A 22,622-nucleotide genomic window follows, 5' to 3' on the forward strand; every position below is an offset into this window, starting at 1 on the left:
CCCTCTCCAGCCAAGTGTGCACTCAGGGTTTAAAGAATACTTGAGAAGTTCCTAGAAAATAGAATGAATGGTGCATGGCAAGACCATTGCATAAAACGTTCTGACTGATTAAAGACAAATTCCATTTAGCAGATTTCGTGTTCGTCACAGAACCCTTCGAGAAAGCAAAAAGTGAGAGATGGTCACTGTATTAAATGGGCTCTGCACTGCACCTGTGAGTACTGAACAGCGTTTGTTTTCACCTGAGGAAAGCCAACCGTTACCTTTTAATGGTGACTGGTTTATTGACTGCTAATGCCTTAAAAATGAGATTAAATCAGGCCCATGGTCTTTATTACAAAGAAGATATATGCCCCTTGTGAATTCTAGTGGTTTGGCAATCTTAACCTCAACAGACATAACATTGATGTATTCTGTGTTGCCAAACAGCACGGTAAGTGTTTAAAATGCTGTGAACAGCCTTATTGCCTTGAAATGATACAATCTCATATTAGATTGCAACTCAATGACTGAATCCATGAGCCTATCCTTGCACAGAATACTAAAGTCAAAGCTGCTTTATTTTAATATCTCACAGGGAAGAAATCATTCTTCATTTCCCCATTGAAACAGAGAACATGTAACAGTGAATCTAGATTGTAGGAAAACAGAAACTGCAACATATCGTGCCATTTTCATTAACAGTGCAGACGCAGCTGCCTTTTTCAATACAGCATCAAAATGCCAGCCTGATTCATTAGAACCAGCAGAGCCGCTTTGGCATCGTAGATGCAAGAGATCTCTGAGTCCAGAAATTCACTCGTGACAGAAAGTCAAATTGCAGCCTTCCCACTTCATCTGGAGCATTGTGGGAGTTCAGCTTTTGCCTAATCCTCAACACTCATTCCACCTGTTCCTCCTAATCAATCATAATTATGATTAACTTTCACTCCTTTCTGTACTTTACCCATCAATCAAAATTCAGACACCCATCACTCAAAGGTCCCAGGTGGCTTAAGTCTTGGTTTTCATGATCAGGATGCCATCTCTCTTGTTCCCTCAGTCTATCCTTGCTAAAGCAGGCAGGGTTACCTTTAGGTAGGATGACTAAACATCTTAGTTTCACCTAGCACTGAGGGACTTGCCAGAAGGCCAGCCTTACAAATACTAAACTTAAGCCAGTCCAGGTCAGATCAGAATAGTTGGCCATTTTATCTGCAGGTGAGGCCCCTATCCAACCAGGACATCTTTGCTGGGATCTAATCTGGTTTAATTAGATACTACATAGCCTGCCTTTGTTGGTTTGGACTGGTATAACAAAGTGCCATAAACTGGATCTATGTAAGTAACAGGAATTGATATCTTACAGTCTTGGAGGCTGGAAGTCTGAGATTAAGGTGTCAGAGCCCCCTTCTGGGCTGTGGACTACTGAGTTCTTAGTATGTTCACACATGACAGAAACAGTGTGTGAGGTCTGTACCTTCTTTTTTATGAGGACACTAATTTCTCTTATTCCCTAATTACCTCCAAAGGCTCCACCTCTTAATACTAGTATATTAAGAGTTAGAATTTCAACACAGGAATTTTGAGAAAACAAAACATTTTAACAGAGGCTTTAGGGGAAAAATGAAGGCAAAAAAGTGGCATGAAGCTAGCTTTGCAAACTGATGGCATGTCTATGAGATCTAATTCTTTATACATCACCCGACAAATCACCTCTTTTTTATTTCTGCTTGGCTAAGTCATCACTAGAAGAGTGCATGGAGTGTGGTGGGTCCAGGCTGACTGTCCTAGCTATTGGTATTGCCAAAAATGAGTTCTCACTCTGCCCAGTCCTCCAGAGTGAGCCTAAACGACATCTGAGATAGGATTATATGTCTAAATAACAGCAGACCAGTTCCATTTCTTATCCACTGAGAACTAAAGATTAAGTTTGCAAACAGTTATTCAAATCTCTTTACCCATCGATGGCTTAGATTTACTTTAGGTTGGATCCATTTCTCTTGTTTAATGTTCCATTCCAAAATTTAAAAATATATCATACTCCAAATTTTTAGTCAAATCATTATAGAAACCAATAAAAGCAAAAATCTGATTACTTTCTTTGCAGGGGTGAAAAGAAATTCTTAAGAACTGTACTGTTACCAGCAGAGTGGAGCAGAAATAGCAATGTTGTGGATTCCAGAATATTCCATAGTGTTTTTTTTCAGGGTCTGTATGCTTTCAGTGTATCCAGATGAAAAGAAAGATATTCACCTTTTCATTCAGCTGTTGATCTAACATGCTAACAAACAGATATTTGGAAGTACTGGTAGAAATTATTTTTCATTTGAAAAATAGTTATAATTATTATAGTTATAGTTAAAATTTATATTGCTGAGGGAAAAAAAACACAGCACTACAAAAGTAGTGAAGCTACAAAATAGAGTACATTGGGAAATTATTCTAATATTTTTCTATTAAAAAAATCTTCTTATACACCTAAGCAGTGAATCAACTTTAGCAAAATTTTTTTTAAAAAATCTCATACTGCTATGTTGATTATTCATATACTCCTACTGTTTCCCAAGCTAATTGAGAGAGAAAAGTCAGGAAAAGAATGAGACATGAATTTTTTACATCTTTTGTTTCTTTTAAAAAGCGCACATTATTGGTGGAAAAGTAAATTAGTTCAGCCATTATGGAAAACAGTATGGAGATTCTTCAGAAAACTAAAAATAGATATACCATATGATATAAAACAACACTATATGGTATACCTATCCAAAAGGAATTAACTCTGCATGACAAAGGAATACCTACATAACCCTCTTAATTGCAGAGCTATTCACAATAGCCAAAACATTGTCTATTAATGAATGAATAAAGAGAATTTGATATATAATGTTATATAATGCTATAGATATAATAATGATGTATAGTATTATTATATTTACACAGTGATGGTATATATGTTTGTGTATATATATGCACACACATACATACTATGGAGTATTACTTAGCCTTAAAAAAGAAGGAAATTCTGTTATTTTTGACAACATGGGTGAACTCAATGGATATTACACTTGGCAAAATAATACAGGCACAGAAAGTTAAATACTGCATAATTTCACTTACATATGGAATCTAAAATGTCAAAATATAGACTATATAATAGTAGTTACCAGAGTCTTAGTGGTAGAAGGTAAGAAATGGGAAGATGTGTGTCATATAGTACATAGATTCGGTTAGACAGATGTCATACATTTTTGAGATCTATTGCACAGCATGGTGACCATGGTCACCATGTAACGTCTATTTCAACATTGTTAAAAGAGTCATTTCAAATATTCTCACCATAAAAAATAAGCCTGTGAGGTGATGGAAATGCTAGTTAGCTGAACACAATCCTTCTACAATGCATACAAATATCAAAGCATCACATTATAAAGCAGGAAATATAATTATTTTTCTACTAAAAATAAAAAAGTTGAAATGTACACATTGTTTCTACAAGGGTTATTATCTTATTCCCAAAAGAAAAAGAATAAAAAGAGCTGGAAGAGAAAGAATGCCACCTCCTAACATTAGCAGGACGGAGGCTGAGAAGAAAATTTCACATACCTGCTACTGCAACTTTTGCCATCCGGCTAATAATTGAGCCAGACTCTCCCAAAGACGCCTCACATTGGTAAAGTCCCTCATCTGGTTTGTGGTGTCTAGAATGAAGGATATTTTGTATCAACAGAGACCCATTTGGAAGTTGCTGCTTCCGTTCATCCATTCCCAATGCTAGGTGGATGCCGTCTTTCCTCCACTTGATGACCGGGGCTCCCCGGTCGGATTCTGCAGAGCAGTTTAGAAGAACATGTCCTCCTCGCATTGTGATGGCATCAGAAGGTTCTGCCAGGAAGTGCAGAGATGTGAACGCTTTAATTTGGAAACCTGGAACAAAAGAACACAGGGAAATATGTTCATGCATTCAAAGAAAGTTCAGGCTCCAACTCCCTGTATTTTCTCCATCAACTTTTTGCAAATCAGTTGAAGTTTTGAAAAGTGTGCAAAAATACGTACACTTAAGATCAGGGATACTGTGTTAAACAAGAGAAGAAGGACCTATTTGAGGTACAATGAATGAAACAACCCACTGCAAAATGATGTAAAGTACCTTGCACCTGCTTTATGATACGTAGTAGTGACTGTGCTTTATCAGAGCTGTTTTTAATGATGTTACTCTAGAATGTTTTCTTTCTAAATGATGATTGAGAAGCTAATAAAAAAAATGGTGCCAGGTACCACAACAGTAACAGAAAATTGCTGTTTTCTAGGGTTTTGTTTTTTTTACTTTTTCACTTTTTTTGTTGTTGTTGTTTTGTTTTGGTTTGGTTTTTTTGTTGTTTTAATGGAGTGTGGTAGATGTCTCTATAATTTTGTTCAGATGACTGCAGAACCTGGAAAAGCTGTTGCTGCTATTGATGCATAACATACTGCTATTATCGGTCTTTTTATATAAATATAAATATATATATATACATATATATATAATTTGTTTTTTTGGAAACTTTAGCTGTGCTGTCAACTTTGGAAAAAAGTATCCCGGTTTACTGTGTTGAGTTGGCATTGTACGGAAATTAATAGCCATATTGGTCTAGAAACGTTAAACTTAATTTTTTTTTTCCATTTGTACAGGGGTAACGCACTGTATTAAACATGTAAGGTCTTATCTACGTGGGTTTGATTACAGAAACTAATAAAGTATTCTCTAAATAAAAAAAAATGAAACAACCCACTGCAAAATGATACTATGAGAAATTAAGAATTCATAAAATCCAGATATGGCTATTATCACTTACCAGTGAGTACTTGAAATTTAGACAGAAATAATGACTGTGTTCCATATTGAGCCTGATCTTTTAAAGTAGTGGTAGTAGTCAATAGTATGGTGGTTAAGCTTTAAGGATCTATTTCTATTTCTTCATTCTGACTATAGCATCTGGCAAGTTTTTTTTCAATCTACTCACAGTGCTTTATAAAAATTGATTTCAACATGTGGGCAAAGTTATTTAGAACAAACTTCAGGTGGGTTTTAAAGCAGGTAAAACTCACATGCAGAAGCAAGTCAATAAAACTAGTACTTTAAATCTATGCAAACGTTTCTTATGGACCTGGGTAACTAAAAGAATATTATAGTTGGATAGTTTTTTTTTTTTCACAAACATACATGAGCATAAGGAATCAACAAGAGGAACAGAAAGTCATTTAAGAATCCTGAAGGGATGGAGCAAGCACAATTAAAGTGTATTCTTTCTGACAATGGCAGTTAAAGCATTTCTGAAAACACTTGGTTGTAAAATCAAAGACCTTCAAGAGGTCTCTGGAGGTCATAGGGCTGACACTTTGCTCAGACAGGGATATACCTAAATCATTCAAGTCAAACCACTTTCAATTTGGAACAGTCTCTAAGGCTTAAGATTCTACAATACCCCTTGTTTACAATATTTGATCATTCTTAGAGTGTGACTGTATTTTCTTGCCACTGTTTAATTCCATCTTCTCTTGAACCACTTTGTGTAAAAATGTTAGAAGCAATGGATATTTTCTTCTAAGGACCCTTTATTCTTTTGAAATTGTATATCATTGAAAACATTCCTCAACCTTGTTTTAGACTTCATTTTTCTCAGGATGACAGCCTCAATTTTGTTACCATATTTAATTTATCTGTAATGGGAAATTTTTAATAAAACATTCCAGCTTTCTACTGTTTAAAAAGCATATAATCAGTGCTGGAAGAGTGGATCAAGTGATAGAGCATCTGCATAAGGAGGCCCTGGTTCAAACCCCAGTGCTGTCAAAAAAAAAAGCATAACATCATCAGAGATTGACTCACACTGGTTTCAATGGTCAGAATCATTCCTGGTTTTATAGACCCTATTTTCTAGTGAAGATACAGCTGTATCTCCCTGGTGTGCCTACCACACATGCAGTGTTTCTAAACCTCATGCATAAAGTTCTTTTACCCAGTGAACTATATCATTCGTTGTCAAATACTCATTGTATCCAACTAGGCCACTTGCACAAAGAAAGCATCTGGAACTTTGCTCAAATTAATATAAACTGTAAAATAGTAGTGAGCATTTCAATGTATGATAAACAATATTGGCAAGGTTCCCAAATGACACTGGGCCGATCTCACTGTCAATTAAGATCCTCTCCCCACAGATCATTTCTGTGTAGCCAATCTAATTATACAACAGCAGCCTGTTCTTCCAATAGGAAGTACATGGGAATTGAGAGCTCTGTTCTCTAGCCCCTGATTCTGGCTTTATTATTTTAAGATCTGTGACTCACAAAGGTCTTTAGGTCCTGAGAACTCAGTTCCTTCAACTGCAAAATGAGAGACTTAAACTAGACAATCTTTAAATGCAACATCCAGTTTGGAAACATTTGGTACTAGAATAGGTGGAGGGCATCTATCAATTGAACCCTGCTCTAAGTTTATTGTGCTGCAGATTGATCCTGCAGTAAATGCCTCACTCATGTCTGTGGGGTCTCCTTCACCAGAAAGAAGTGCTAGGCAGAATACACCTGGTTAGAGATACATTAAGGACCAGGAAGCAGAAAGAAGCTCTAATGTTGGTGAGTGTCAAGAAATTTCACTAAGTACTATCCATAATTTCCATGTAATTATTAAATATGGGAGAAATAAATTTAGAATTCAGGACCAGGCAACTATATTAAAAAGTACTTATTGCTGTTTTGTTCTTCCTGGGGCCTATATTTTAAACACAACCTCATGTTGAGTACCTTATTTATGTCACAGAGCATATGATACATTTAACACGGCTGTTTATGACGGCATGTTAATGAGCATATGTGCCCATTATCACAGATAAATAATACACTTTCTCTGAACCAGTGAGGTTATGACAGTTTTCAGAGCTGTGAGAACATGGTTTAGGAAAGTTAAATAAAGATTAACTTTTCTGCAATACAATTACCCTTTCAATTCACTGGCAATTGGAGCTTTTTGTACTCCTTATAACAACTATGTTCTGAATATATGACTTTGGAATAAATGAAAGTCTTTGCTTTCAGTAACTTGCATTATGTACTTAGTTTTAAGAAGCATGGACCCAAGTAAAAACAGTTATTTGAGGAATAACAAATGTATCTCCAATGGTCCCCTTTTCAAAATTTTAGCCCATGTGAGGCAAAGGCTGCCTTTGACTCCCTTATAAGGTATTTTATACATGTCAAAGAAATGTCCTCCGAATACATTAATCACACTGACTTTATTTTAGGTCATACAGTACTAGTTCCTCTTAGTGCACACCAGCACATCGTATCTTAATATGAAATAATTTTAACAAAGTCAATTACACTGATTTATTTTATGAGAGAAGTAAGATCAATATAGAGATGATAAAGTTGAAGAAGACAAAGAAGTAGTAGAAGAAATTTTGGAGCCTGTAGCTCAAAAAGTTGTGGTCTGGCATTTGGGTACTCAGCATTCCTGGGACCTAGGGGAAAGAGGCCATCAGAAATCAACAGAAGAATATGTCTGAGTCAAAACAAAACTGGTTAGTTTACAATGCTGCAGAGGATGTTATATGAGAACAATGATGGTGAGGGTTTCATCCAGGAGAAAGCCTAATGGAAAAGTGTTCTGTTTTGTTTTTACTTTTATTTTAAAGATATCAATGACAATTCTCTAGTACCCTCAAATGCATTTCCCAGTCTAATCTCATAAAAGCAGCAATGTTTGGCTTGGAAGTATAGCTTAGTGAGAAAGCACCTGCTTAGCAAGTGCAAGATCCTGGATTTAATATGCCTAGCATTACAAAAAACAAAAAGGAAGCAATCCTTTTGGCCTTGCTATAAAATTACTTAAGGCAATTATATTTTAGGGGAAATATATTTGAAAGTACCAAAATCCAAAATTTCATCTGTTAAAAACTTGTACAACTAAGACAGGCACCAGAGTTCACTGTAAGAATGAGTCTCCAATCCTCTCTTTCCCCAAATGTTGCCTTGGGAAGAGTTCTAAATCTTTGGCTAGAATGTAGGTTTTGGGGCTGGGGTCCTGGCTGAAGTGGTAGAGTATCTGCTAGCTTTTCTCACCTGCTTCCTCCTCCTTTCTTCTGGCCATCCTCCTTCTTCTCCCCCTAATTCCCCTTCTTCTTTCTCTGATTTTTTTTTTTTATTGTAAAAAGGTAGTTTGTAAGTAGATAACAAAACCCTCCATATTTTCTTATAGAGGAAAGCCTACTCTTGAGGGGTGACTCTAAGAAATATTAACACCTATTTGTTTTAGTTTTGTCAGACATAAATAAACATCAGAGATAACACTGCCAAGGACATTTCAAGTTTATCTTAACTGAATATCTTGAAATAGTAACAACCCTTAATGTATTTCAGAAACTCTTCCAAATGATCAAGCAGCAAAAATGTTTCTGTAAGCTTAAGTCCTTTTGTGCTTGCTTTTCTTATCATATTCTTCTTCATTTCAAAGCCCAGTTAGTCTCAGGGCCAGTATAAGCTAGAATGGGTTTTTTAAGGTATGACATTTATCTACAATATCAAACACTGTTGAGCATGAAAAATAATTCCCCATGGAGTCAGAAATCCCTTTCCAAGTCCAAAATGTAAAAGCTTCTAGTTAAGGCAATAAAGGGTAAAAATGAAATTTATGAAAAAATAGCATGGAAGTGAAAAGAAGCTGCTGAAAGATTTTGAGATTAGAAAATGTCATACAAATTCCCACAGAACTTGCTATGCATATTTTTTTCTTTTTAAAATTATACAAACCTTCATTTTGGGATGCTTGAAGTTTTTGATAAGGCCCAAATCCTTCTAATCAACCCAGAAAACCCTGCCACCATCATCTCTTCTAAAAAGTACATGCCACCACATTTACTTTTTTCTGTGTTAAGACAAATGAAGAGCTCTGTACTGAAATAAATTAAGATAATTCTGTGGAAGATGCACTATAATCCACTTTCAACTCATCAAATGTCAATTACGTCTGCAATTTTAACTCTGGTCTTTAGTCCTGACAAAATCTATAATAATTTTGAAGCTCTGCAATGTAGCGGTGGATTAAAGAAACAAATTAACAGAACTTCCAAAAATACATGAATTTCACTGAGTTTAGGATAAAAGAATATAAATTCTGAAACATGGGTTTTCAACAGCAATGGCACCTTGGGACAGGTTAGAAATGCAGTCTCAGACACTGCCCTGTTCTTACCAATCAGGGAGGATGGAAGTAGAGGCCAGCAGCCTGTGCTGCAAGACTTCCAAGGAATTCTCATGCTAACTAAAGCTGAAGAACTCTGCTCCAAAATATCTAGTTTCCTGGAATATGAACTTGGAGGAGAACATGGAGTTTCCTGTGCTCCACATACCTTGTCAGAATTTTGAGTATTTGGAGAATTTGTGTAATATGGACCAATTATTTTCTAACTAAGGAAATTAAAGTTATGAAGATATTATAAAGACAAATAATTGAAACACCTATCTGAATGCATATTTTATTGGTATTTATTGTATGTTTGTCTTTGAAAGGCTAAAGAATCATGGGGAAAGTCCTAAGAAAGAGGCCTCCTGTTTAAAAAACCTACCATCTACCCTATTGTAACCAGTATTCTGGTCCTACTTCATTAAGCAAAAATAAAAATTCCACTGTCAATTGGACATTTAGAATGTTCCTTAGAATATACAAAGAGTTCTAAAGAAAATTTCTTTCGAAAAGCTGTAGGAGCAAGATTCTCTCCCCACAGTTTTGGTAAATGCAGTATTCGTCATCACATTGCCCTTCTTTGATTAGATTTAGGCTCCTCAATATACTTGTAGTATTTTTTTTCCCCCATTTGGTGGCACTGGGGTTTGACCCCAAGGTCTCACACTTGCTAGACAAGCACTCTACACTTGAACCATTCCACCAGCACACTCCTCGGTATATTTATATCCTTTCAGTATACTGGAACTTCAGACATTTACCTGGCTGACCTGTCCCTTAGTCTAGTTTACTCTATTGAGCTGAGCAAAAAACCTCACTGTCACCTACTCTGCTATAGCCTGAGAATATACTCTGTGTACTTCAAGTTGTCATAAGACTCACTTCAGCAAACTCAGAGAGAAAAAGTGTATAGTCACTGGACCAGTCAAATAGTTTTTGTGAAGTTGAAACTAGATAAGGCCCAGACATACTCAGATATAAATTTCTTAAGTAACACACTCCTTAAATTGATTTTCAGGAAATGTGCCAATGGACCTCACAATAAAGAAAAAAAAAAAAAAGACAGTGCTAACATTGACTTCTAAGAACACTGAGCAGAAAGCCCTTGCTGTGTATAACAGCACTGGTACTTTTTCAATACATTTATAAGAAACAAAGTAAATATAATTGTGAAAAGATGTGACCATCTTTAAAAAAAAAAAAAGACTGTGCTCATTTCAGTCCTTGCTAGAGATCAGTGTGTTTCAAAACTATTCAACTTTAGTTTTCATAAATAGCAAATGAAAATTGGAAATTACTAAGTTTTCTGTGGAATTTACTCTTGAATTTAAGTAATGCAAAGGAAGGTTTACCAGGAAGGAAAACAGGTGCATTTCATTATGGGATTTTATTAAGAATCATTAAAGTGTAGTGAAGCTATGGATAAAAATTTAAATGAAATGTAATGGAATAGTTGAAGTTTTTCTCTCTTCAGAGTTGCCAGATTTAGCTTAAATAATTAAGAACACAAATTGTATTTAAATTTCATATCAAAAAGCAAATAGTGTTTTAGTATAAACATGTCCAAAATACTTACACTGAATAAATAGTGCATAGTACATATTATTCATTATTTACCTAAAACTCAAATTTATTGCATTTTAGCAGTGCTGTGGGTCATACCCAGGGCCTCAACAACACTAGATATTATGATTTGAGTACGAAATATCCCTACAGGGTCATGTTCTCAACGCTTGGCCTTGTTAGCCTATATTGGATCTGGTTAGCCTATCTCCCACAAGGTTCCTTCTTGAGATCACAGCAAAAGTAAGCAAGTAAGATATGAATTCATGCTACCCATCTCAGAGAACCACAGAGAAGAATGAAATCCTTGAATACTACCATGATTGAATTAGGAAAAGTTGTTTTAGTGTCAGGACATTTGCTGACCTAGTGTATCACCACCAAATATCCACACAGAAAGGGTACCAGACCCTATTTGTTCTTCACATGGTGGTTTTTCTTTTTCTTTTCCATTTAAAAGACAGGGAACAAAATTTGGAAATAGAAATTCAAGATGTGCATTGCAAGCAGCAACTGCCCCAGCAGAAATCTCTTAGTGAGCCCACACGGAGATTCCACATCGAAATTCAGAGCACATGGTGTCTTTTGCAAAGCAGAGGAAGCTTTGTGAAGATCTGAGATTTTTATAGGGCAAGACGTATGCCCCAGGCAACTGTCTGAGTGTCCTCTGGCTAAATCCAGTGGTAAAGAAAAATGATAAGGGCCAGGTTGGACTGGGGGGAAGTAACTTCCTTATCCCTTTTCTGCTTCAAGAGCTAAATCTCTGAACTACAGCTTGATTTTGCTGTGTGATACTGGGAAAATTGTAATGGGATTTTTTCAGCTCAACAGGTAACAAAGTCTGACATCTAGTTTATCATTTCCCAGTACTCATGCAAAATTAACACTTAAAAGAGAAACTTTGATGTACTGCTTAATCTGCCCTGGGTTTGAACCTTTTTTTTCTTTCCCTCCTCTCAGTTTGGTAAAAATGTAAGCTAGCTTTTTCTTCCTTTGTGTTATTCATCAGTCTTTCTCAATGTAGGAGGAGGAATGGCATTTTATGAATGTGAAACTGTCAACTTAGAACACTGACAAGGGTTCTTGAGATTTCTTAGAAAAAGTATGAGTTAGTGGGTATCCAGGGCAAAGGAACATTCCATCTGAATGGAAGTCAACCACTGGAGATGTCCATAAATAGGAAGTGACCAATCAATCAACGTTTAGTACCTCATCATTAACCGTTACGCAATTTACTGTACACAAATAAGAAAATATGCACATAAAACCAAATAGCATAATCATGGCCCATGAGATAACCACTGTTCAAGTGGTATATGTGCATTTCATGCTAAGAAATTACTCTTTTCTTCACTAATAATAATTTCCTTTGTTATGCACATGGAAGTGACCTTACTTTACATTCATATTTGAATCTTATTATTGTAAAGATGCTCCCATACCTTTTTTAATTGGGTTGTTTCTACTAGGTTTTCTTAAAGGGAGACAGATTTGTACTACATGACATAGTTTTGTCTCCCTTTTGGAAAAAATTTTGCTTGTTTTTTAGTGGTACATTATAGCATTTTGTCATAAGCCTATTAAATGTGAAATTTTGAAATAAATAAAGGCCAAAGTAGAAAAAGACAAAATACAATTGAAATAATGTACTTTGAAATGCTATTTTGTTTCAACTGTAATGTTTAATGATGGTGTTAAACATCTTAAAAATATTTCTTTGCTATTCATTCATCCATCTAATATGTATTGAGTACAAACTAATATACATTGTTCAAGATTGTGGATGCAACAGTTAAAAAAATAGCACAATAATCTCTACCCTTCTAGGTCTTATATTCTAGAACAAGAAGACAATCAATAAAAAATGAACTGGGTAAATACATAAAATGTCAGAAGAGTCTAAATGCAACAGAGCAAAAGAGGGAAAGGAAATAGAGTTGGGGGCTACTCAAGAAGGCGTCAATGAGGAGGCTAAGGTTTAAATAAAGAGCTGAAAATTATGAAAAAATATGTCTTAGTTTGCTTGGGCTGCTATAACAAAATACCATAGAGTGGGCATCTTACAAATTAAATTTGCTTCTCACAGTTTTAGTAGCTGTAAAGTCCAGGACCAAGGTGTCAACAGTACAGATTTCATTCTAGGGCTTCTTTTCTTGGCTCGGAGGTGGTAACTATATCTCTGTGTTCTCACATGACCAGAAGACCTCACACTTAAGATCTCCTCTAACACTAGTCATCTCCAAAAGGACCTACCTCCCAATACTGTCACATTGGGAGTTAAGGTTTCAACATATGAGTCATAAGTAGACACACACAATCAGTCCACAGCAGAAGATATCAAGAAGACCATATCTAGGAGAAGAAATTTGCTGGCAAAGGTGATAAAGCCCTGAGGTAGCAATGTAACTAGCTTATTACCTTAATCCAGGAATAGCAGGGAAACATGACTGATTTAGATTGAGACAGATAGACAGACAGACATACAGACAGACACAGATAGTGATTTCCAAGGGACAAAGCTTGAAAGAGGAGGGAGGTTATATATGACTTTGTAGACAAGCAAAAGAATTTCATTTCAATTCTGAGAAACATAGAAACCTGGTGAAGAGTTTTGATCAGGAAAATGAACAGGTCTACCTTATGTCATAAACCAGTAAATCTTAACAGGGGAGCTATTTTGTCCCCAAAAGTGCATTTGGCAATTACTAGACACATTTTTTGGTTGTCACAATTAGGAGGGGTACTTATTGGCATTTAGTGGATAGAGGGCACCAATGTTGCAACATATTCTACAATGTACAGAACAAACCCTCCCATAAAAGAATTGTCCAGCCTAAAACACTGATAGTGTCAGGGTTGAAAAACTGTTTTAAAGGATCACTTTGGTTGCTGTGTTGAGAACACAGGTCATTGGAAGAAGTATGGAAACCAGTGAGGAAGCAACTCTGAAGTCCAGGTGTGAGATGATGGTGTTTGTTCCAAATAAGTACTGTAGTAGAGATGGTAAGAAATGGTCAGATTCAGAAATCATTTGAAAGGTAGTCAATGGGCATTTAAGAGATAATATGTGTTTCATAAAAGAAAAGATCTTCCAATGACTCCAAGAAGACCAACAGAGCAAATTATATACTTTGAATGGAAAAAAAAAAACAGCACTGTAGATTGCAAATGAAAGCTTTCAGCCCAAGGGGGCAGGAGACCTGAGTTTTAGTCTGATCTGCTACTCAGTAACCTTCTGAATGAAGGCTATATCTCTGGGAAACAATTTACTCATCAATACACATAGCTGGTTGTATTAGATAACTTCTGGATATCTTTAGCTCTAGTATTATAAAAGTAAAGGAATTCACATCTATCACTTCAGCTACTTACAAATACTGTTCACAAATTTAGGAGGAGACCCATTATATGAACAGATTTGCTCTAAGTACCCTGTGATTAGTTTATCACAGACTGAAATAAGACCACAAAGAGGTGCAGACAGAAGTGCTGAAAGACCAACAACCTATCTCATTAGCCATAAAATGAAGAGTCTAATCTTTTTCTCTTGGAGATAAAAGACTGCAGAGGTCACTCTGCTGACAAAGTACAGGCTACTTTATTATGATTCATGAGAAATGAAGTATTCATCTTATGGAAACTCCTATTATAATTCTGAAGGATTAATTCCATAAAGGTCTGATAGGACCAGGGAAAATCTTAAAAATTCACCAAACCTTGAGGTTGAAATTGTAATATAAAGTGTGACGCAGGGACTTAGACTGTAAATAAACATTTGTATTGTAACAAGTGCAATTTTCTCAAAATAGAGGACAAGAGTTTTCATTAAAATGCTGTCATTCATTTTGTTGTGATATTTACTGTGTCTTGTCTGACCAGAAAGGTGATATTTTCCTGCTTAGTCTATGAGTGACATCAAGAAGGAAAATCCATGATGATGATAAAGAAATTTCAGCTTTGGAACTGAGAGCCAATGAGTTTTAAACTGCTCAGGATGTCAGTGTTTGCTAAAGATGCCTGCCAACTAACTTGTTTTATGAGATGGCGGTTTAGGTTCAATGGATTATGGCTTGGGAGTGAGAAGGAAATCTCTTTGTAGGATCACAATCACAAGGGGACTTGTGAATGCTATAAGTGATCATTTGGATTTCAAGTATAAGAAACCTACTCCTGTGAAGGAAACTAAAAGATAAGGAAACATATATGTGTCTTAGTTAGGGGGCTAATTGCATCCAGGAATCAGTTCTTGCAACTTCTAGAAATTTTCTAATTAAAGCTTGCCCTAGAATCCAGTGGTTAGTACCTTGAACCTAACATGCTAGCAGGGAGGGACCAGTGCTAAAGGCAGTCACTTCACTTCTCATATGGCATGACTTCCAACAATATCTCAGAATTATTTATTTACTTAAAACCCAATAATAAACATTTATCATTACTAGGTTCCCATTTTACAAAATGGGCAAGTTACTCACAGGTCTGTTTACAGGCCCTTTCTGACAACAAAAAGTTGTCACTGAATAGCTCTGACAGACTCAGCTCTTAGAAGTGATAGCTCTTTATTGTACCTCTCTTGTGACTTTGATCTTCCTGTTATGCATCATAATTTTGAGAATTTCTTCTTTATTACACCATAAATTCCAAAGAAGCAAGATGAGTCATATTTGCCTCTTTATCCTGCAAAGCCCTTAGTAACCCTTACCTAACTCAGAGGTGTTTAATAAACATGTGTTATATAAGCAAGCATATATAAACATAATTTGGGAAAATTACCTAAGTCAGTAAAAGAAAATCATAATGTAAGTTAAAAATAAATTTGGACCTCATTCTCCTCGTTGTCTATGAATGACCAAGATATTTGATGTTATCTGAAAAGCAAAGCTTATCAGTATTTATATTGGTAACCCTGCCTTATATATTTTAGGCAGTAGATGGCTACCTTTTCCTACCAAAATTTTTTAATCTTTGTAGATAAAGAAACAAAATTGAGGATAATATATGGATACTAATATAATTATTTAAAAAAAAACAGTTGAAAATGTATAAACCATTGTTAGAATAACAGATGAAGTACAAATTTGGCCTTCCCTTGGACTTTAATGTGCTTGTCTATATCTAAAAATGATGATGCTGTTGACTCATAGTGAGAGATATCAATAAGCTTGCAGCTTCCATCATATGACAAGCTTCCCTCATCATTCCCTTTACAAGGCTTTAACAAAGAGGTTGGTCCTTAGGCTGTGAATACAGGTAAAATCATCCATGATATGCATTCATTCATTCCTTTATACAAATTATCCAATTCTTATTAAAACCTGTTAGTTGGGCCATAGATCTCATGCTTCATCTCATCCCTGTCCAGCACCTATACTTGCCTGCTATATTTTTCCAGTGGCTTCACTGGAAAATTCACCTAGGGGGTTCTGACTATATATGATATGTTAAATCCACACTACTTTCATATCATCATTTCCTAAAAGCCCTAAAGAATGCAAAAACATTTTTAATTAACTTTGTTCTTTATCTTACATGAAAAAATATTTAAGATGAAGAGAAACACTGATTCTTTAGTTTGCTTATTTTAATAAAGGCAGCATGGACTAACCCTCTCTGCTATGACAAAATGAATTTTTCATTGACTTTCAAAAGAAGTCGGTGTAACATGAAGTCCTAGAGAGTTAGGATATCATCAAATCATGACTACTGGTGCCACATAGATGCCACATGGGTCCCTGAAGTTGTTTAACCTTGTTTTGAAGCACCTTTTGGATAAGCTCCTATCCAGCAACTTTTCATGAGTTTATCTTACTTGATCTGTAACAGATTTATTTCACATTATCTCTAATGAAAAAAAGAGTAAGAATCAAAGCAAATAAATAATCTCTTGAGCCACTATTTAGGAATAATTAAAGCCTAAGATTTATCTAAATAATTAAAACAGTGGGTTTCCTGGAATGATAGAAACTCCAATTCCATTGATATGTTCAAGTGTTATAATAAAACTGAAAAGAAATTTATTCATAATTTTTAGATGAAAAGCAAACCAAGAGCAGATTGTGTGCTGAGTTTATTGAGTGCAACACTGAAGTCTCCATCTCAAATGTGGGCTCTCCTATAATTCATCAGTTAGAGACACCTTTCCTCTGTCATGTGTGACCACAGACAAAAGCACCTGCTTTCCCTCCTGTTCTGTTTCACTTACAGGGGTCTCTCCTAATATGTTTGGCTCTTTTTTCACACATCATCTCAAAATTAGCAAAGCCAAAGACTTGATAAATAGAATGAGAACTTAAAAAGGGACTATTTTTATTATATAGCATTTATATTTGTATTGCATAAGCCAAGATTATAATTTTAAGAACCACAATTTGTATAAATTTTAAATAATATTAGCCAAACTGGTTATCACTTTTAACACAAGTAAGATTTTTTTCTTTTCTTCTTCCTATTCTACTTCTCTCTTGATAAAAAAAAAAACACAAAAAATATGTCCTTACTGTTAAAGAGCAAGGGCAATGAATAATATAGACATGAAAAGAATTGATAAAGCCACTTAGAGATGGGGAGTTCTATTCTCTTGTGCAAAGAGTGGTCTGGAGGTGAAGATAGGGGTTACCCACCATCTCAAATTGTGGGTCAGGGTTATATTATGATTTGCTGAAGGTTTGTGTTGCAGTTTACAAACACTAGGTAAACTCTTTCTCTGTTTATTTCTCTTATAATAACTAATTTAGAGTGATTCAGAGTTTACATAACTGCTACTTCTGATTTTATTGGTCAGGGACAATTGTTAACTTGATTTTATAGATAGGGGAGGAGGCTCAGAGAGTTTAACTGTCCTGACCAAGGTCAGAAGAGTATTCAGTAATAAAATTTAGATTCCTTTGAATTCTAGACCAAGATTTGTTCCATGTCATCTTTCTGCTTAAATTTTTGCTTTCCCCTTCTCCCCAGCATTGTATAAAAGCCATACATAAGCAAGGAATTTGAGTCAAACCAGTTCAGAGGTGGAATAGACAGAAACACATAATAGTAAAATATTTAATGGACACTTCCTCTTTGCTACTGTGATTCTGGAAAACTCATCATGTAAGCTTAGGGGACTTAAACCTCTTTGTCATGTAAAAATGTAAACAGGAAAGAAGGACAATTCAATGACTATGTGATACCCAAAGTACCTTGGAATAAAATGGCTTTTCAGACTATAGATTTTGGCTACCAGTAAGCCTAGAAAGATGAACCTAGTGCTTACAGAGTAAGCAACAGCAGGCCTGGGCTCAGAGAATTGTCTCAGAAGTGTTCTTCCCCTACCCCTTACTGGCCTCCTGAAGAAAATCCTTCTGGACTTCCAACATAAAAGAAGAAGACCCTGAGTGAATGGCATTAACTGGGAATGGAGGGTGGAGAAAGAGGACCCCAAAATACCATAGGAACTAAAAAAAAACTTAGAGGACATGCATCTAAGTGCATTTTCTCTTCAGGGCAATACCCAAATCATGAGAAACTTCACAACATGGAATATATGAAAAAATAAGGCATTTGATCACCAGAATTTATGTTTCAGACCTCTCAAATTTTGATAGAGCCCAGAAAATGTGTATTCATCTACACATATATTCATATCCTACATCTTACTCTCTGAGTCAAGAACTGTGCCTGAATATTCTGCAATACCTTTCTCATTTGCACTTAGCAGGAATGACTAGTAAATACGATGACCATAACAACAACAGCAACAATAACAGTGTTGAGTGGCATTGGTATCAAGGAAGAAAATTATCTTGCCATCTTTAATATATTTGATGAGTAAAAGGAGAGTAAAGGAAGGGGGATGAACCTGTTGAACTATCTTTTAAGGATTATTTAAGGAATTCAGAGTCCATTGTACCAAAATTCAGCCCACTAACTGTAGACCTCTAGCTAGAGCCATTACTTATGGGCAGGTGGGATGAAAGAAGCTTATAACCACACTCCACACTTAAAGGTACACAAGAACACCCACCTGGATACAAGACACTATTGTCAAATATACAGTCAATACCATGATTGTCCATCTTTCTCAAAGTAATTTTTAGATGAGATTGCTAAAGAACATCTGCACACAAATCTTTTCTCGTAAATAAGGTAAAATAAATAAGATAAAATTTTGACACTGTACATTTTGTTTCTTCACTAGTTTCAAGCTAATCACTGGAGTGATCGTTAGGATAATCACATAATTTATTATATAAATCCAATACTTTCGAGACTGAAAGGGGACTGAATTTACAATTACACCAGGCCAAATATTTAAACTGGAAGTGTACTAAGCAAGCTGGGAAATATAACCCCTTTGCTATCAGTATTTTAAAGATGATACAGATATTCATATTTCTACTTTTTTGAAATCCATCTATCTATGAGAAATCTTGTTAGGCATTAGTGACATTCCTGAATTAATTATATTGAATTAGAGTATACACATTTTATTTATGAACTAAAAAACATTCTGTGCTTCTGGATTTTTAGTTAAATTTATATTAAAGAGAATTATATTGCGTTCTTATCTAAGTGTTAGCTACCCATTAATGGAAACTTCTATGGATGCAGTTAAAAGGCCAGTGTTTATTGAAGTCTGTCAGTAACTTCAAAAGGGTGACCAAAGGCTGGTCACATTGAGAGGTAGCTGGAAATGAACTGAAACCAAATGAGGAAAAGCATAATGGATCTGAAGGAAGGAGATTGTGAACCAACAAGTATCATATCTCCCCATCAATTTGCAAAGTGACTGTGAAAAATGACACATGAATCATGGTGGAAAGGACTGCGGCCACATAGATGCTGTTAACATCTGATTTTGTCCATGAAGAGTGATGACAGAATGAGGCATGGAGCTGGGATCACAAGGGACCCTGCACCATCACACTCAATGACTCACACTTGATGCCCTTCTATCTAACTGTGGTGGGCTCAGTTATCTGACACAGACAGATGTGTTCAAAAAACGTCTCCAGTTCATGCTGACATCAGCAACTAAGACTTTCCCTTGACCATTGCTAAAAGCAAGGGAAGATTATACAAGATTGACTAGTCATTTTTTATTACATTAGTTACTAATTCACATATAATATTTTTAAAAATTTGCATAGTATAATGCATCTTCGATTGACTACATCATGTCAACATAAAAGTACCTATTAGGTAAACATTAATTACACTTTTGAACTTTATATTTTATAGAAAGAAAGAAAAGTGGACTATTACCTAAGACTATTATGTGATTTAATTTTCAACTACCTGATAAAATTATCATTATGTTGATTCTAGAAAAGAAAAAAGAAGCTGGGGTCTCTGGCAATTTACAATTTGTCCAATGGATGAGTTTGTATTTAAAATAATATCTTTGACTCTATTTCTAACTGTCAGATTTGTTTCTTTATATCAGAGACCTGCAATTTTTTTAAAGGGCTAGATGATAAACATTTTTAGAGTTTTAGACCAGCTACTCAATTCTACTTTTGTAGCCACAGATGCTAGAGAAAGAAGTGGGCATGGCCACAAATTCCCACTCAGTCTCCTGCTCAAAAGTAACAGCAGAAATAAAAACAAACAAACTTATGTAATACTAATAGTTATGAATATTTTATAGACATTCTCCCAAATACCTTCAGTGCATAAAATCTGAATAGGACAAAATCCATGTTTATTTTGGCATTCTCTAACTTTCTCTTTCAAAGACCTCCCACCCCCTTCCTCTCTCCATTCCCCAGCCCTGCCTAAGTTACCTAATGTCTTCCTATGACTATTGTGGTTCTCTCTCTAAAATCCCATTCAGGCCTGCCCTCACTATGTAGTCCAGGCTGGTTTTGAACTCAGCGTTAGTTCCTTCAGTGCTGGGTTTACAAACTTGCTTCCTATTTTTAAAACTTATTCAAAATAGCATCACCTAGTGGAGAAGGACAGTCACTGTCTTTTATTCACATTAAGGTATGATTAGCTATAACAATTTGACTAAATAGGGCAAACTCAAGAGTTATGACAGTTTAATAGTGGGCTATGCTTAATTAAACTCAGCAACCATTTATTGAGTCTCTATACTAGATATTGGGAGTAGAAGATGTTTCTAGAGACAGTAATGTATATCTAAAGCCATAAAAAGATGTAGGCTCTAGTAATTCCATTCCTAATAAGTAATTTAAGGAAATAATGCAATGGAACCAAAATTACTAAAAATATACAAAAATTTTCATTATAGTGTTTAATATCATAGCAAATCCTGTTCAGTAGTGGTATGCTGACTATCTAATAACTGGAGAAATAGATAAGTAAGTCAAAGGCATAAATATAACAATATGTTAGGAAATAATCAAAATTGTCACTGTGAAGACAAGGAAGAAACATGCACTAATAAGCAATTGTGTCAGATTGTGGATGAATGGGTAGGGGGGGTGAAATTCCTTTCCTGCTATCCTTTAAATAATGTCATGAAGTTAAACATTTATTGCATATGACTACCGAAATTTCAGCATGGTTTTAATGAACTATGTATATGCATGCATGCTTGCACATATCAAGAAAAAATTGTCTCTGGTTTCCCCATCCTAAACCCTTTTATTTTCAAGGGAGACACATGGACACCTGAAACCACAGCACAAACAAGGACTCTGTCATATGACTAAACATTGTTTTAGTCACATGCTATCACCTCTAAAAAACATGAAATAATGCTTTCTTTTTTGTGCATTTCTTTGCTTTCATTTTGAAGCCTATCCCCTCATGGCCAGTTAGCAATGCAATAAATTAATTTGTACTTTGGAGTGAACTCTTTAATCCTTTTTGTTCTCTCACCTCCCAATCAAACACATACCCTCACATTTGCATGTATTAACATAATGAAGCATTAATTACACAGTGTCTGAGATAGAACAAGCAAAGCGCTTCAATCAATCTCAATAACTGGCTTCAGGAAGGTGGAAAATGCTGCCGAGCCTTATCAGGACCACATAATAGACACAAATACAGGCTTGGTGCCTGTTGTGGGTGTGATTTATAACCAACATCTAAAAACAAAAAGCAGAAAATTACAAGGAGACTAATCAATAACAATTATCTTAATGATAGATGGACAAATTTTATTCTTTTGTTGGGTTGTATTGTCGGTCTAGAGCTTTATTTGCAACAGGGGATAAAGATTAAACAGTCTTCTCTGGAGAACTAATGATGTCTGAAAATGTCTGGGATGAAAAGTAGTGGTATGTTATCTGATTTCCCTCAAGAAACTGAATATTCATCTGAACCACAAAAGGTGATTTCCAAGGCTCCACGCACAGCCTCTCTGGGAGAAGTAGGTCAAGTCTCCTAACCCTTTGTATCATCTTGATTTCTATCTGTCCCCATAAAAAATGTTCATCTGCTTAAGAGGATCTGAATTACACCAGTGTCAGCCTGAACAGCCATATCACGCTTACAACCAATATCAGTTTTGATTGATTAGTGCTGAACTGTGAGAGTTGTTAATTATGTAAAATGGGGACACAGGATATCATGATTGATCCCAATACTTATAGTCACATTATTTCATATACATTGCAAGAATGTTTTTGAAAATATCACTCATGCTAAAAAAAAATAGCTATTTGGGTTTATATAAGCGCATTTCTTATTATGTTTTTTTTCTTAGAACCATAGCAAATCAATAAGAAAACAGATAAGGGAAGGAAAAAAAGATGCAGTGGTAATCCTCAATCCCTGGTTTCTCAGTGATGATACTATTCGCATTGTGGACCAGATCTGTTGTGGGGAGATGACCTGTGTGTTGTAGTTTAGTGACACTTGGTCTCTACTCACTTGATGCTGGTACCTCTCCTCCTCATCTTCTAGTTTT

General features: G+C 35.5%; 1 protein-coding gene across 2 annotated transcripts in view; it reads right to left on the reverse strand.

Moving 5' to 3' along the window:
- The window catches only part of Dcc (DCC netrin 1 receptor), a 1,132,969-nt gene that overhangs the window by 765,080 nt on the left and 345,267 nt on the right, over positions 1-22,622 (reverse strand). For both annotated transcript variants that reach the window (XM_074069811.1, XM_074069810.1), the window contains exon 2: positions 3,583-3,903. In XM_074069811.1, coding sequence (XP_073925912.1) covers positions 3,583-3,903 — 321 coding nt within the window. The remainder of the gene's footprint in view (positions 1-3,582; positions 3,904-22,622) is intronic.

Source organism: Castor canadensis, chromosome 4 (genome assembly GCF_047511655.1).
Source record: "Castor canadensis chromosome 4, mCasCan1.hap1v2, whole genome shotgun sequence".
NCBI lineage: Eukaryota > Metazoa > Chordata > Mammalia > Rodentia > Castoridae > Castor > Castor canadensis.